Source organism: Rhea americana, unplaced genomic scaffold (genome assembly GCF_003343005.1).
Source record: "Rhea americana isolate MKP2758 unplaced genomic scaffold, rheAme1 scaffold_137, whole genome shotgun sequence".
NCBI classification, from domain to species: domain Eukaryota; kingdom Metazoa; phylum Chordata; class Aves; order Rheiformes; family Rheidae; genus Rhea; species Rhea americana.
This window is the reverse complement of record NW_028185450.1, coordinates 2184316-2198915: the sequence shown is the minus strand read 5'-3', so window position 1 is coordinate 2198915 and position 14600 is coordinate 2184316. Positions and strand designations below refer to the sequence as shown.

Here is a 14600-nt window from a genome sequence, read left to right as displayed (position 1 = left end):
CTCATTTTATGCACAACTTTAACCACTGAATACTAACCTTTCACAAGCTCCTATTTAGCTGCATTTTTGAACCAACCTATGTTTTATTACTATTATTGAAGTTAGCTTTACTAAAGTTAGGTGAAGCAATGAGCTGTTATTGCCTTAATTTRATATTGATACCTGAATTACGATTAAGTAGCTTGCCTAAAATCAATTAAAAAAAGATCTCTTCCAGAATCAGGTGTTCCTTCATTCTAATCTGTATCTTTTAGCAATGTACTTTTTTTAGGATTCCTGAGGAAATATTTGCAGATAGCTATGATCATGATTTATTAATTATACAAGTAAGTTTTTAGGATATAGATCTGATTTCATCTGGTATAGGTCACATCTTTTGACCTTACCAAACAGTTATTCGTATTGATTATTTCAGTGAACTGCTCTTTGAAGTGTCAAAATGTCAAGTTTACAACTCAGATTTTTTATGGATGCAATACATATGAATGGGTCATGTTGAATTCCTAGCATCTGTTATCCGTGAGCAGGTTCCAGAAAGCTATTTAGAAGCTAGCTCTCTAGTACTTTCAGCCTAACATTGTAACACATTTTGATAGAATCTAATTTTTGCCGTGAGCTGAGTCGTGTGGCAACTTCATTAAGAAAAAGAATAGTGGTGCAGAAGTGAAAGGCTGGTTAGCACACAGGTTATGGAGTCAGGAGGGATAATCAGCAAACCATAAGAATACTCTAATGGTTCTTGATAACTAACTTAGGAAGAAATCTTCCTACTGTTAAAAAAAAAAAAAAAGAAAGAAAAAGAAAAACCCAGGAATCRTCACTGAATTTGAGTACACTCAAATTCACTCTTTCTCTCTACTTCCTTTCCCTAGTCATTAAATGGGAATAATATTATTTCTGTGAATTATTTTGGGTTCTGTGAAGATAAATATATGATTGATTTTGTGACAAATACCATATGCTAGTTGTCTTCTGTCCTTCTGTCTTTCTAGTAAAAAAGAAAGAAAAAAAGAAGGTTTATATTGAAAGACTTTCTTCATTTCTTTTCCATCAGGTGAACCTGATRTCTTAAAAAACTCATCAAATAAATTTCCCTAAAATAAATAGATAGCCCTAAGAAAATCTCATTATTATGTATTTTATCAGACCTATAGCTATGGATTGCCTTTACATTAAAATTTAGAGAGAGAATCATCTGATGTAATTATTCCCTTACATAATTATTCCCTGATATCATCATCACTGTCATCATCATTTTTTGCTATGAAGACTGGGATTTTGGTTTCTTTCTTCATGATGTAAGACTTCGTCAGTCTTGTTACTTGTTTGCAATTAACTCTGAACAGAGGTTCAGAACAACTCAAGAATTTTTCTAAATATAAAATGCCAAAGTGACTGACCTGTAAAAGCAGAGATTTCTGTAGCCAGTTTCTTAGCAGGATCAACAATTAGTGGGATCAACAGTGGCTACTTCATATATAGTATTTTTCATGGATTATTGAAATGATTAGTAAGACCAAAATAATTCAAATACCTTATAGGTTAATTTTAAAGCCAAGAGAATACATGCCAGGAGTATTTCTTTGTGCTTTAATCTAATCACATCAAAAATTGAACATTTAGAATTCAGCTTACTGGATCCTTTCTGGAAAAACAGATATTCTTTTCATTCAAATGAACTTGTAATTGTGATTATTTTTTTCCTCTCTCTCTCTTTTCCTTATAGCGGCTCTGATTAGAGGGAATCGTAAAAACTGTGCTCAATTTTCTGGATCTCTTGATTGGTTGATCAGCAGATTAGAGAGACTGGAAGCCTCTTCTGGTATGTTTTTTAGTATTTTATCTTCATTATATTCACAGTTTTTCATCCTTTAACATTGATAATATACTCATTCTGTTTAATTATCATGAAGTTCTTCCTATAAGAGAGTAAATCATATTAATAAAATGAGATTTATATTTGTAACATTTTTACACATTGATTATGGTTGTAGTTCTACTTAGCTTCTGTCAGTCTTTCCTTTGCATTTAGTACTGTGTAATAATAAACAGCATTCATGTTTTTTTTTAAATTAAATTTGGGCTTTTTACTCTTGGCTTTATATTTTGCTTGAGGAACTTCCTGAGTTTGTTCTTTTCTTTGGCCATTTGATTCTAATGCTATTTTTTAAATTCAGACTAAGTCCAAACAGTTGTTTTACAGTTTTAGTTTTATTAAGTTGCTCTCTATTACCATTGCTTTACTTTGGAATTCTTTGTATCATTTGCTCTTTGGAAGCATTTGCATCAAACTAAATATCATGGTAGCTATCTGGAATGGTATATTTTGTGTCATCTTGAAGCACTGTGGTGATAACATTCATGTAATCTACTGGAGCCTTTGTAATATTTTAGTCTACAGTAAATATCTATATATTTATATATTATAAAATTACCTCTATAATATATATCTCCTTTATTGTTTTTAATCATCTCTCTCATTCCTGAGGTCTGAAGATCTGTCTCAAGTTAAGAAGGAGGAGAGGAGGGGGAGTTTCATACAGACAGGGTAGATGACAAAACACAAGTTGGRTTGGGGGGCCTCCAACGGGTGCGTGCAGCTGGGGATGTGCATTTGGGACATGGCTATGGGGGACTGCTGTACACCCTTCCTGGGAAACCTGCAGGCATGACCACCTCTTTGGAATACCTGTACACCAATGCACGCAGCATGAGGAACAAACAGGAGGAGCTGGAGATCTGTGTGCCACCGCAGGGCCATGATCTCATTGCAGTCACAGAGACATGGTGGGATAGCTCACATGACTAGAACGCTGCCATGGATGGCTAYGTGCATTTTAGGAAAGACAGGCGAGGAAGGCAAGGTGGTGGAGTTGCTCTTTATGTGAGAGAGCAGCTGGAATGCATCGAGCTCTGCCTAGGCAGGGAGGAGGAGGCAGTTGAGAGCTTATGGGTAAAGGTCAAAGGGCAGGCTAACATGRGGGACACTGTTGTGGGTGCCTACTACAGGCCACCTGACCAAGAAGAGAAGGTTGATAAGGCCTTCTATAGGCAGCTGGAAGTAGCCTCAAGATCACAGGCCCTGGTTCTCATGGGGAACTTCAGCCACCCTGACATCTGCTGGAAGGACTACGCAGCAAGGCACAAGCAGTCCAGGAGGCTCCTGCAATGTACTGATGATAACTTCTTGTCGCAACTGGTGGAGGAGCCTACGAGGAAGGGTGTCCTGCTGGACCTTGTCCTTAGCAGCAGAGAGGGACCAGTTAGAGATGTGAAGGTTGGGGGTGGCCTTGGCTGCAGTAACCAYGAGATGGTGGAGTTCAGGATCCTGCAGGAAAGAAGTAAGGCAACAAGCAGGATTGCAACCATGGACCTCAAGAGAGCGGACTTGAGGCTCTTCAGAGACCTAATTGGTGGAGTCTCATGGGTTAAGGCCCTAGAAGGAAGGGGAGTCCAGGAGAGCTGGCTAATATTCAAACATCCCTTTCTCCAAGCTCAAGAGCGGTGCATCCYGATGAGTAAGAAGTGCAGCAAAAGGGGCAGGAGACCTGCATGGGTGARCAAGGAGCCAAATTCAGACAGAAGAAGAAAGTACACAGACTGTGGAAGAGGGCACAGGCTACTTGGGAGAGTTATAGGAATTCAGTCAGAGTATGTAGAGATGCGGTGAGGAAGGCTAAGGCYCAGTTGGAATCGAGTCTGTCAGGGGATGTTAAGGACAACAGGAAGGGCTTCTTCAAATACATCAGCAGCAAGAGGAGGACTAGAGAAAATGTGGGCCCACTACTGACTGGGGCAGGGGCCCTGGTGTCAAGGGATACAGAGAAGGCAGAGTTACTGAATGCCTTCTTTGCTTCAGCCTTCACTGCTAAGGGCAGCCCTCATGAATCCTGCAGCCTGGACGTGAGGGAGAAAATCCGGAGAAGGGAAGACTTTCCTTTGGCTGAGGAGGAAAGGRTTAGAGACCTTCTGGGCAGGCTAGACATCCACAAATCCATGGGCCCGCATGGGATGCACCCACGGATACACCACAGAGAGCTGGCGGATGTTGTTGCCAGGCCACTCTCCATCATCTTGGAAAAGTCCTGGAGAACTGGAGAGGTGCCTGAGGACTGGAASAAAGCCGGTGTCACTCCAGTCTTCAAAAAAGGCAAGAAGGAGGACCCAGGCAACTACAGGCCGGTCAGCCTCACCTCCATCCCTGGAAAGGTGATGGAACAGCTCCTTTTGGATGTCATCTCCAGACATGTGGAGGAAAAGAAGGTGATCATGAGTAGCCAGCATGGATTCACCAAGGGAAATCSTGCTTAACCAATCTGATAGCCTTCTCTGATGGAATGACTGGCTGGRGAGATGAGGGGAGAGCAGTGGACGTTGTGTACCTTGACTTCAGCAAGGCTTTTGACACTSTCTCCCATAACATCCTCCTAGAGAAGCTCAGGAAGTGTGGGTTAGACGAGTGGACAGTGAGGTGGATTGGAAGGCAGAGCTCAGAGGGTTGTCATCAGTGACGTGGAGTCTAGTTGGAGGCCTGTGGCTAGTGGCATCCCCCAGGGATCAGTACTGGGTCCCATCCTGTTCARCTTCTTCATCAACGACCTGGATGAGAGGACAGAGTGCCCCCTCAGCAAGTTTGCTGATGATACCAAGCTGGGAGGAGTGGCTGGCACACCTGAGGGCTGTGCTGCCATTCAGAGAGACCTGGACAGGCTGGAGAGCTGGCCGGAGAGGAACCCCATGAGGTTCAACAAGGGCAAGTGCGGAGTCCTGCACCCAGGGAGAAATAACCCTAGGCACCAGCACAAGCTGGGGGCTGACCTACTGGAGAGCAGCTCTGCAGAGAAGGACCTGGGAGTGCTGGTGGATGACGAGTTGACCATGAGCCAGCAATGTGCCCTTGTGACCAGGAAGGCCAATGGTCTGCTGGGGTGCATTGGGAAGAGTATTGCCAGGAGATCGAGGGAGGTGATCCTGCCCCTCTCCTCAGCCCTGGGGAGGCCTCATCTCGAGTCCTGTGTCCAGTTGTGGGCTCCCCAGTACAAGAGAGACATGGAGCTACTGGAGAGAGTCCAGCGTAGGGCTAYRAAGATGATCAGAGGGCTGCAGCATCTGCCCTRYRAGGAACGGCTGCRAGAGCTGGGCCTCTTCAGCCTGGGGAAGAGAAGMCTGAGGGGGGAYCTCATCAATGTGTACAAGTATCTGAAGGGAGGGTGTCAAGGGGACGAGGTCAAACTCTTTTCAGTTGTCCCRTGTGACAGGACAAGAGGCAATGGGCAGAAATTGAAGCACAGGAAGTTCCTCCTGACYGTGAGGGGGAATTTCTKCCCTGTGAGAGTGACGGAGCACTGGACCAGGTTGCCCMGAGAGAYTGTGGAGTCTCCTTCTCTGGAGACATTCAAGGCCCGCCTGGATGCAACCCTGTCTAACATGCTCTAGGTGACCCTGCTGAGCAGGGAGGTTGGACTAGATGACCTCCAGAGGTCCATTCAAACCTTACTGATTCTATGATACTATGAAACAAMTCTGTGTCTCGGGAATCTGGGAGTTCTGTCTCACTTTAGATCCGAGTTCTTTAAGATAACCTACTCATTTTCCTTGTTGTTGCYTAATGGCCCTGTGCTGACCTCTTACCACTTCTTGCTTAGAAGGGTAGTGGTAAACAGGAATGCGCTTAAATTTTTCTGTTTGGTGTTTTTGAAATGTGATTAGTGTCTGTGTTGCCCAAACGTAAAATAAACAAACTTTGTTTCGCATTTATCCTCAACTGTACTATACTTCTTGCTGAAACAGTGATCTGTATTCTGGTTCCTTGGAAGCAATTCTCTTCTCAGTAAACCTACTATGTCACCCCTATACACTGTATTTTTAATTTACCAGTGGATTAAGATTTTTCTTTATTTTTAAATATTGCAACTAAATCTCAAAAAAAGCAGTTTGGACTGCATTGGGAAAGTATATTTTTCGAGCAGAGTAAGAAATAAGTAGTGTAAACATTGTACAGGTGAATTTACATAGTATCTCAGGAATTTCTCCTGCTGATACATGATTCTGGTTGGTCTTGGCAGCTTGATCCTGTGTACACTTTACTGTTTCAAATATAGTTGTTAACGTCACTGTGTTCTGTAGAAGGGTTTAAAAGCAGCATATCTAGCTTACTCTATTTGGCATGTGTTTTAAAAAATGATTTCATTGTTTATTAAAAGAATTCTTTTGTTTGTGCTTTTTTTTTAACATTGCTACTCTGTTTTCTTTATATGCATTTCTGTATGCGTACCACTTCTTTAGTTTAATATTTGTAAAGAAATTGTAGACAAATCTTGTTGCACTGAAGGATCTCTGCTAGTGCACCTCAAAGTTAGTGAACAGATACTAGGGCTATGTTGCTGTAACTGTGAGCGTTAATCTCATGGCTGATATTAGAGTTCTCTTGCCCCCCTTTGACTAATATAAATACTGACTACTACTTTTTTTTCATTTTCTTTTGTATGAGAATTGAATTAYTGTTCTTTTCAACCTGAAGATGTGCCAAAATGATGTCATGTAGGCATCTGAACAACAGACCATAATCAAACTTAGACACAGCGGCTAAGAAATGAGATTCAAATTAGGGTTATTACTTCTGGACGCTTTAGACTTATTTTTAACTCTTTTCCAAGCATGCTGTTCATGCTGATGATTATATCAAAGATTAGAAAGCAAGTGATCCAGTTAGAAAGAAATGTTACCACAGCCTTTTTTTAACTCTCTCATGTTACACAAGATTGGTAGAAGTATTTATTGGACTCAAAAACATGCACAGTGTAAGGCCTGTATTCTAAATGTGATATTTAGAAATGTAATATTTCTTAGAGTTCTACACATACAGTTAGTTACATGTACAACAGTATCCAAGGAAAATATAGAATGGCATAGTAATACCTTTTAGTATCTTAATTTGCCAGTTATGTGAATACTGGATATGAGGATATGAACCCCTGCCCCCAAATAACTAAAATAAGAAAAACATTACAAACTCCTTACAGATAGCATTATGTCTCACATTCACTAGACAGATASGTTAAATGACAAGCAGCGGCTCAAAATCTAGATTAATCTACTGCTAACCTGATGAAACATTTGTGTTGAAAATTATTACTCCCTTTAATTAAAAAAAARAGAGAGAGGAAAAATAGAAATATTGATAACATGTACCCTTCTCTAAGTTATATTTTGCTCAGTAATGTCAGTGTTTGGAATATAGATACGTTAAAGGAAATATTACTTTGAGACTTCTAACTTTCTATACCCAGCATTAACTAGGATATATAAACTAGGATGTATTTCTTGTCATTATAAAAATCTCAAGTTGCACTAGTATCAAAACCCACTAAATATTCATAAAAATGTATTTGGAATATATCTTCTAGTGAAATTTGATAGAATTCTTTGTTTTAAGCAGATATTGGATAAAAATAGTCCCATGAGGAAAAGAATAGCAAGCAGCTGAAGACAGTTTTGTAATGCTTTTGTAATGTCTGTCAAACACACAATCTAAATTTCAGTAAGTTCTATGTTTCAGCTTTTAATCTCACAATGTTAGTATCTTTCTAAATTATAATTTTTCTTTGTAATTTGATTCTAAGAATATTTCAATATAAATATTTGTGCTATCCTATATAATTTGTCTTAATCCTCATACTCAGAATCAGTCCGACCAATTTAATGCAGCGCATTGTATTAGATGTAATAATTGTTTACTGTAAAGCTAGATGGAGACTTTTCTTAAGCTGTCTCTTTTTTTATTGTGTGGTTTGCTAGCTGCTATAATTTGTATCTCTTGGCTGATATTCTTTCTTGTTCTGGTTCATGTTTATCTTTTCACAGTGAGTATATCTGTCAAAGTGGATTGATTGAAAGGAAAAATGCTAGTGCTTTTGGTAGCTTCAGATCATACCACCCAGTAAAGTACATATATTATAGCTGATGTGATAGGTGCAAGGGTGTGCTGCAGAAAAATCTTCATATCTGCGTTACTTAGATTTACAGTAAAATATTGTAATTTACAAAATTTATTTTATGAGTCCTGATTCTTAAGGATAGCACACAGGTTTGTCAAATCTACTATTTACTTCAGAAAGGGTGACACATTTGAACAATTTTCAGTGTGTAGTGAATGCTGTGTTTTTAGTTTTTATCGCCTTCTTTTCTATCTATAGTTCGTGTGTACCTTGATGTGTCATTACTATCATTAATATCATTTTCMCTCTCTCCCATTTTCTCTCCTTCACTCACCCAGCTGGAGCCATTTTGGAGTTGCATTTATCAAGAAATGTTTTCTGATTGCCAGTATTRCAATTTCACATTATATATAGTATTTGTTACTGTTTTGTTGGCAGAGGACCTCTTAAGACTCTTTCAAATCTTATTTTTTTGTAATGATGCTACAACTTCAAGAAGCAGAAAAGTTTTTAGGCAGACCAATGGGCAGGATAATTACAGCAGCAGTGACAGCAATGTAATAACCACCTTTCAAGTAACATATTTGTAGTTTATTCCCATCATCATGTTCTTTTAGTGTTGTATAKTTTTTCATGAGCTGAGAAGCAGCATAATCATCTGCCTTTCCGCAATAATTTTTCATTGATTACAGAGTTGTTCTTAAGAATTAGCTTCCTTCTCTATCCTGTTCTTCCCACCTCTRAATTATCCTTCTACTGAAGACAGATGTATCCTTGAAGTAATGGACATCTTAGCGCAGGAATGCCAGGAGGGGAARATGTCCCCTGTTACAGAAATTTATTGGTTTATATTGGATTAGTAGACATTTGGAAAGAAATGTCACAGGCATAACACGTTTGTTCCCATCAGCCTTTTACCATGACGTTCATAGATTAGCAATATCCTCCCATTGCTGAGTGCCGTGATGAACACTTTGGGATGTCGSTGTCACAGATCCTCATGTCGCATAGGTTATTAAATTTGTTACCTATTCTTATTCTGTTGTTTATCCTTCAAGGARAACAGACCTGTCCTATACCAAGCGAGGCAGCTAGTACGTTTATGTTTCCCTCAGCTTTGTCATGAAATATTGACATGCGTTTTGCTTACTTCTCATAAATCTGTCCCTGAGATGAAGTGACTGCAGCATGGAAAAATATTGCCAATGTCAGTGGTAGCGGTGCTATCCCTCTCGGGCCAGGGTGAACTGTCACAGCGTTCACGAGCTATTGGCAAGATCTGCAGTGGGGAGGTTGTGACTGCTAAGGGCAGTTGCGTGYTGATGCTTCTCCTCTTAGAATTTCTTTTCCTGTGTAATCTCTAGGGGCAAGTGGATAGCTGCTTGCTGAGTTTAGAAGTCTGTTGTTCTTCTCTGGAGGTGGAGGGCTGATAGAGCTACTTTGAGGCATTTGCTCATGCAAGCCCATCCAGTCAGCAGTGGGCATACTGTATTTCCTATTGAAATTCACAGAAGTGGAGGACTCCCAATGAAAACTAATAAAGATGTTAGATTAGATATTAAATTCAATTTTGTAGCTTTGGCCTTCTAACACTAGTTTTTATTAAAAAAACCCCGAATAATCCAAAACAAAACAAAAAGCCCAACCTGGCTTAACCAAAATCTGTGTCAAGAATTCCTGTCTAAACTCTGTATAAACTGCAAAAAAATCTTTTTTACACTGAGGGTTCCATACTGTGAGCAATACCTTTAGGGAGAGTCATGCTTAAATTAAAACYGCTTGTTGTGTAGGGATTTGACTTCTGCCTTCATGATTTTTAGTTTTAATTATGCTCATAATCCACATAGATAGTAAAAAGTGGGATATGAACGTCCACCTCTCTCACTCATTTTTTGCTTTCTTTTCTTACCCAGCCAGTGCCCATATTCAGTTCTGCTGAGCCTGGAATTGTGGCAGGAGCCATTTCCTGGATAACTTCTGCAAATTTCCGGGAAAGGGAAAGTGATTTGCTGTGACTAAAGTTCTCTGTTTGGAAAAGCTAATTTTCTTCAGCAGAGTTAGTGCTGGTACTGTAATAATGTACAAAATGGTGCCRTTCACACTAGTGCTCACACTTGAGCCTTCTGCACTTCAGAAATGATAATTTCCATTAAACTTCTCACTCTTATTCTCCCTGTATATCCTGGACAGATCCTGGAAATAGCTAACTGATAAGGATTAGCTTTTGGTAGGATATTCTCAGGGAATGGTTAATACAGAAAACAAGTTTTTGTGATAAATCCACCAATTTATCTGTAGCTCATAACATTATCTAGTCAAGACAGGAATCTAGGTTTCTGCGTTTAACATTTACTCTACTCCTAATCCATAYGCAATAATTCTTAGCTATATTTTCAGCTCAGAAAAGTTGTCCCTTCTATCTACAACTGAAATGTTTCCCTGTGAGGATTGTTCTTATGATGACAGTGGCTCAATCTTGTGGCTCTCTTGCTTTTATAATACATTTTACAGAATTTTGTTACCTGATTTGGCTGCAGAACTGTAGCTCTAGGACAAGAGCTCTATTTTCCTATGCCATTACTTCCTGCTCCTGGTGTGCACCTGATTTGCTTCATCCCACGTATCCTTATGCGGTGAACTCTTGAACTGGATGCGAAGCAAAGGACATTTGATGCTAAGGCTGTAGTGATACTTCTGCTCTCAGTTTGTCTTAGAGAGTCCAGCTAGAGATTTGATGATTATCCTATCACTGTAGCTAGTTTATTAGGTGTAGAGATCCTATCTGAATAGACATTGTAGCGAAAATTTGTATTTGTTTATATTATTGTTAGGGTAACCTGCTCTGCAAATGCCTCRGTCTTTTTGCTTTCAGTTCAGTCATAGGGAGTTTAAAAGCAAGGAGGAATTTAAAAATTGGCAAAGTGACAGCCTAGATCTCTCATCAGCTGTAGTCTGCCTTTAGTTTGAGAGCGCTCATCTAAGGAGAATGTTCTCACAATTAYGTAAGTGCAAGAGATTTGACTGTAACTTCTGTATTTTTAATGTATTTTTCCAGTTCATGGCGACATTATTTTCTAAGAAGCTTAATTTTACTTCTGGAACTCTCAGGGGTAGGATTTTCCGATGTAATTCCTAATTTTGGGCTAAACTTTTGGAGATTTGATATGAAATTCCTTACAATAGCTTAAAAGTACTGTGATGCACAGTTCCTATTAATTTTCTTAAATTTATCTGAAAGGCTTGAAAATTAGAACCTAAATGTTTATGTTTATGATATTATGGTGAGGTATGAGGTGAATGCTACAAACTGCAGAGTTAGCTATTGATGCAGTCTTACTGCATAGTGAAGCTCATGACATTTTGCAAAAATTTTGGGGTACTAATACTTGCAATGCTCGTTGTCCTGAATTTTGTTCTAGAGAAGTAGGYCACTTCAGCTCTTCCACCATATGTTCTGGTAACATAACTTCACAGAATCACAGAATCGGTAAGRTTGGAAGGGACCTCTGGAGATTGTCTAGTCCAACTCCCCTGCCCAGCAGGGTCACCTAGAGCAGATTAGACAGGATTGTGTCCTTGAATGTCTCCAGAGAAGGAGACTCCACAACCTCTCGGGGCAACCTGGTCCAGTGCTCCGTCACTCTCACAGGGCAGAAATTCCCCCTCACGGTCAGGMGGAACTTCCTGTGCTTCAATTTCTGCCCATTGCCTCTTGTCCTGTCACACGGGACAACTGAAAAGAGTTTGTCTCTGCCCCCTTGACACCCKCCCTTCAGGTACTTGTACACATTGATGAGATCTCCCCTCAGTCTTCTCTTCCCCAGGCTGAAGAGGCCCAGCTCTCGCAGCCGTTCCTCGTAGGGCAGATGCTCCAGCCCTCTGATCATCTTTGTAGCCCTACGCTGGACYCTYTCCAGTAGCTCCATGTCTCTCTAACTTCCATGCTGTCTACAAAACTGATTTTATACTTTAGGGTTTGTCTAGGTTTGAGGGAGTCAGTTATGCAAGATGCTAATTGCTCTGGACTTCAGTTATCTTGATAAGTAAAATATGGTTAAATTTTTAGTATGTAAATGGTCTTTAGTAATTTAAGCGAGCTGCTTGCCTGTCAAGTTTTAAGCTTTATGTGCTGGACTGGAGCAAGGATATTCACTGTTTTGATTTTCAGTTATCAGTCTGCAGTTTGAAGAAATGCTGCATTGTATTATACCTTCTAAGTAAGAATAATGACTTTTTATATTCATCTAAAGTATTTGGTTGATTTTCTAAGGTGTAGTTTTTGTGAGGAAGAAAAAGTAAGCTCTGTTAGTCAAAGGGAAATTAAATTCACCTTCAGTGTTGGAGTTGTGTTAGTTATATCCTACAGATATTTTCTTGAATGCATTACAATAAAGTTTTGATGCCATAAACTACTGTCAGTAAAAATACTAATCTTTACTTTTTATATATCCTTGAATTAAAGATGTTGTGAAAACAAATAAAGGCATTAAGTATATAGACAACACCTGCAGGAGTTAAGTGTACAAATTAGATTGGAAAATGATTCAGGAAATAGAAGCTAGTACAGAAAAGTACTGTCTCTATTTTTTCTTTCCTGATCACAACTGAAGCAAAAGTAAGAAAATGAAGATCTGTTCAAGTAAAAACGTGTCTGAGAGTAGGTCATGTAAGAACTGACATACCGCAGGAGAACCTGGGTGAAAAATGCAATGTCAGCACTTCAACTGTCTTTTCAATGCATATATAAAGATTAGTTCAGTCTGTCTCWGTCTGTAAAAAATACTCCAGATGGGATTAACTAGCCCTACTAAAATTTTAAAGACATTAAACCATATGGAACAAAAATTAGAATAGGACAAGTTGGTAATCTGATATTCTCCAAATGAATATTTTAGGAAACAGGTAACATCAATTTTTGAGTAAAAGACATACTATTTTTAAGGTCATACATTTTTACTCAATAGCATGAAATTAGAGAAATCATTGTGCTGACCTGAAGATATATTCTGCCTTTCATATGTTAGTCATTAAGAAAGGATTTTCACTCATCTTTATTATAAACTCTATACTACTGTGCTGGGCAYGTTCATGATGTCTGTATTAGATTCATACACTTTCTACTTGACTGCCTAGAGCAACTCCAATGAAATTGGAATAGGTCCAGCTATTTTTAATTTAGACAAATCTAAAAGTGGATCAGTGCAAAACCAGATTGTATGTTCATATGCGTTTTTCTGAAATGCAGAGAWTTTGCCCTTAGAAGAAATTGTGTTTGATACAGATGCTACAGTAACTGAAGTAGTTGCTATGAAGCCTGGGTCTAATAGATAGTGTTCGTTTATTCTTTGATAYTTACATCTTCAAAGGTTTGTTGGGATTTTTTTTTTTTTTTTTGCCATTACTGAAAATGTTAAAACTAATATGAACCCCACATATTATTTTAGGACAAAATTAAGATTATGAGTGCACCTATACAAACCTTAAAATTAAGAGGTTATAGTCATCACACTTATGTTATCTGATAGCTTTTCATATTTGTTTGCTAGTTATCTTGTTAAAAGTGCATTTCAGTGCCCCAAGGATAGATGACAAACTAATTTTGTTAAGACACTAGGTTTTGAATGTATTGCCTTCCCTGCATTCCTAGGTTACTGTGGCACAGAGCAAAGCTGTTGATCGTGTTACAAATTTCCTCACTAGACTGCAGAGCCTTTGTAATTCTTTCCTTACCTCCCTAAGTACTTCTATCATGTGCAGGTGACCCCTGCCTGCCTAGTTGGCAGGCTATGTGGATCATGCTCCTGCAGTCTCTTGCTGTAGGACATCTAGTCCTTAAGCTTGTTCTCATGATTCTTGGAACCTCGCCTTTTTATCAATATTGTTACTGTTAATACTGGAAGTATACRTCCACTGCAGTCCAGATTGTACCACTGCCAAATTCAGATTTAATATATATTTTTTATTTGTAGTTGTGACTCTACGATGTCTTCGGGACCGCAGAATCACTTTGAGAGCTCATTTTCAGCCCACTATCTGTCATGGCTCTGACTGTTCTGAGAATCATTGCACAGTGTGGGAGAGTCCTCTACCCCTGTACAGGACTCCCTGCATTCTCTGTTCTCATATGTATGTCTCTACCTTTACATATATTAAAACACACACTCTGTTTGGGACCTGTCTACCAGGTAAACCAAATTGCCACTGTATCAGTTTTTTTCTTCTGCCTTCACTACTCTTAAGTCTGTGAGTGAACTGCACATTTTGTTAGCAATGACTTCGTATTTTCCTCCAGATCTCTAGATAAAAACATGAAATAGCATTGGGATAAAAAGTGATGGGGCTGTAGATTGTCTGAAAGTAGGACATGAGATCTGACTGAAGTCACTAGGAATTCCAGTCCTCATTTTTGTTCCAATTTTCCTGGAAAATAAAAAATAAAACTACCCCTTTAACTGCAAATAATTTTAAAATGACCATTGCGTGAGGTGATTCTTCTGACAGAGAAACTTGGTCTTACTGAGATGGGAATTTGCAAGCCCAAGATTAAAACAAAAAAATTAAAATCTTAAATGTATGGTGATAAAGGCTATTTTCTTAGTACATTCCTCATACCTTTCTATCCATGGGTGAGAATTCTGCGCAGCCCAATTTCCCTTCCTTAAC

The 14600-nt window shown here is 39.1% G+C and overlaps 1 protein-coding gene across 5 annotated transcripts in view; it reads left to right on the top strand.

The window, feature by feature from the left end:
* Nucleotides 1-14600, top strand: part of RYR2 (ryanodine receptor 2) — a 449981-nt gene that overhangs the window by 227698 nt on the left and 207683 nt on the right. For all 5 annotated transcript variants that reach the window (XM_085298277.1, XM_085298276.1, XM_085298275.1 and 2 more), the window contains one exon: nt 1727-1822. In XM_085298277.1, coding sequence (XP_085154403.1) covers nt 1727-1822 — 96 coding nt within the window. The remainder of the gene's footprint in view (nt 1-1726; nt 1823-14600) is intronic.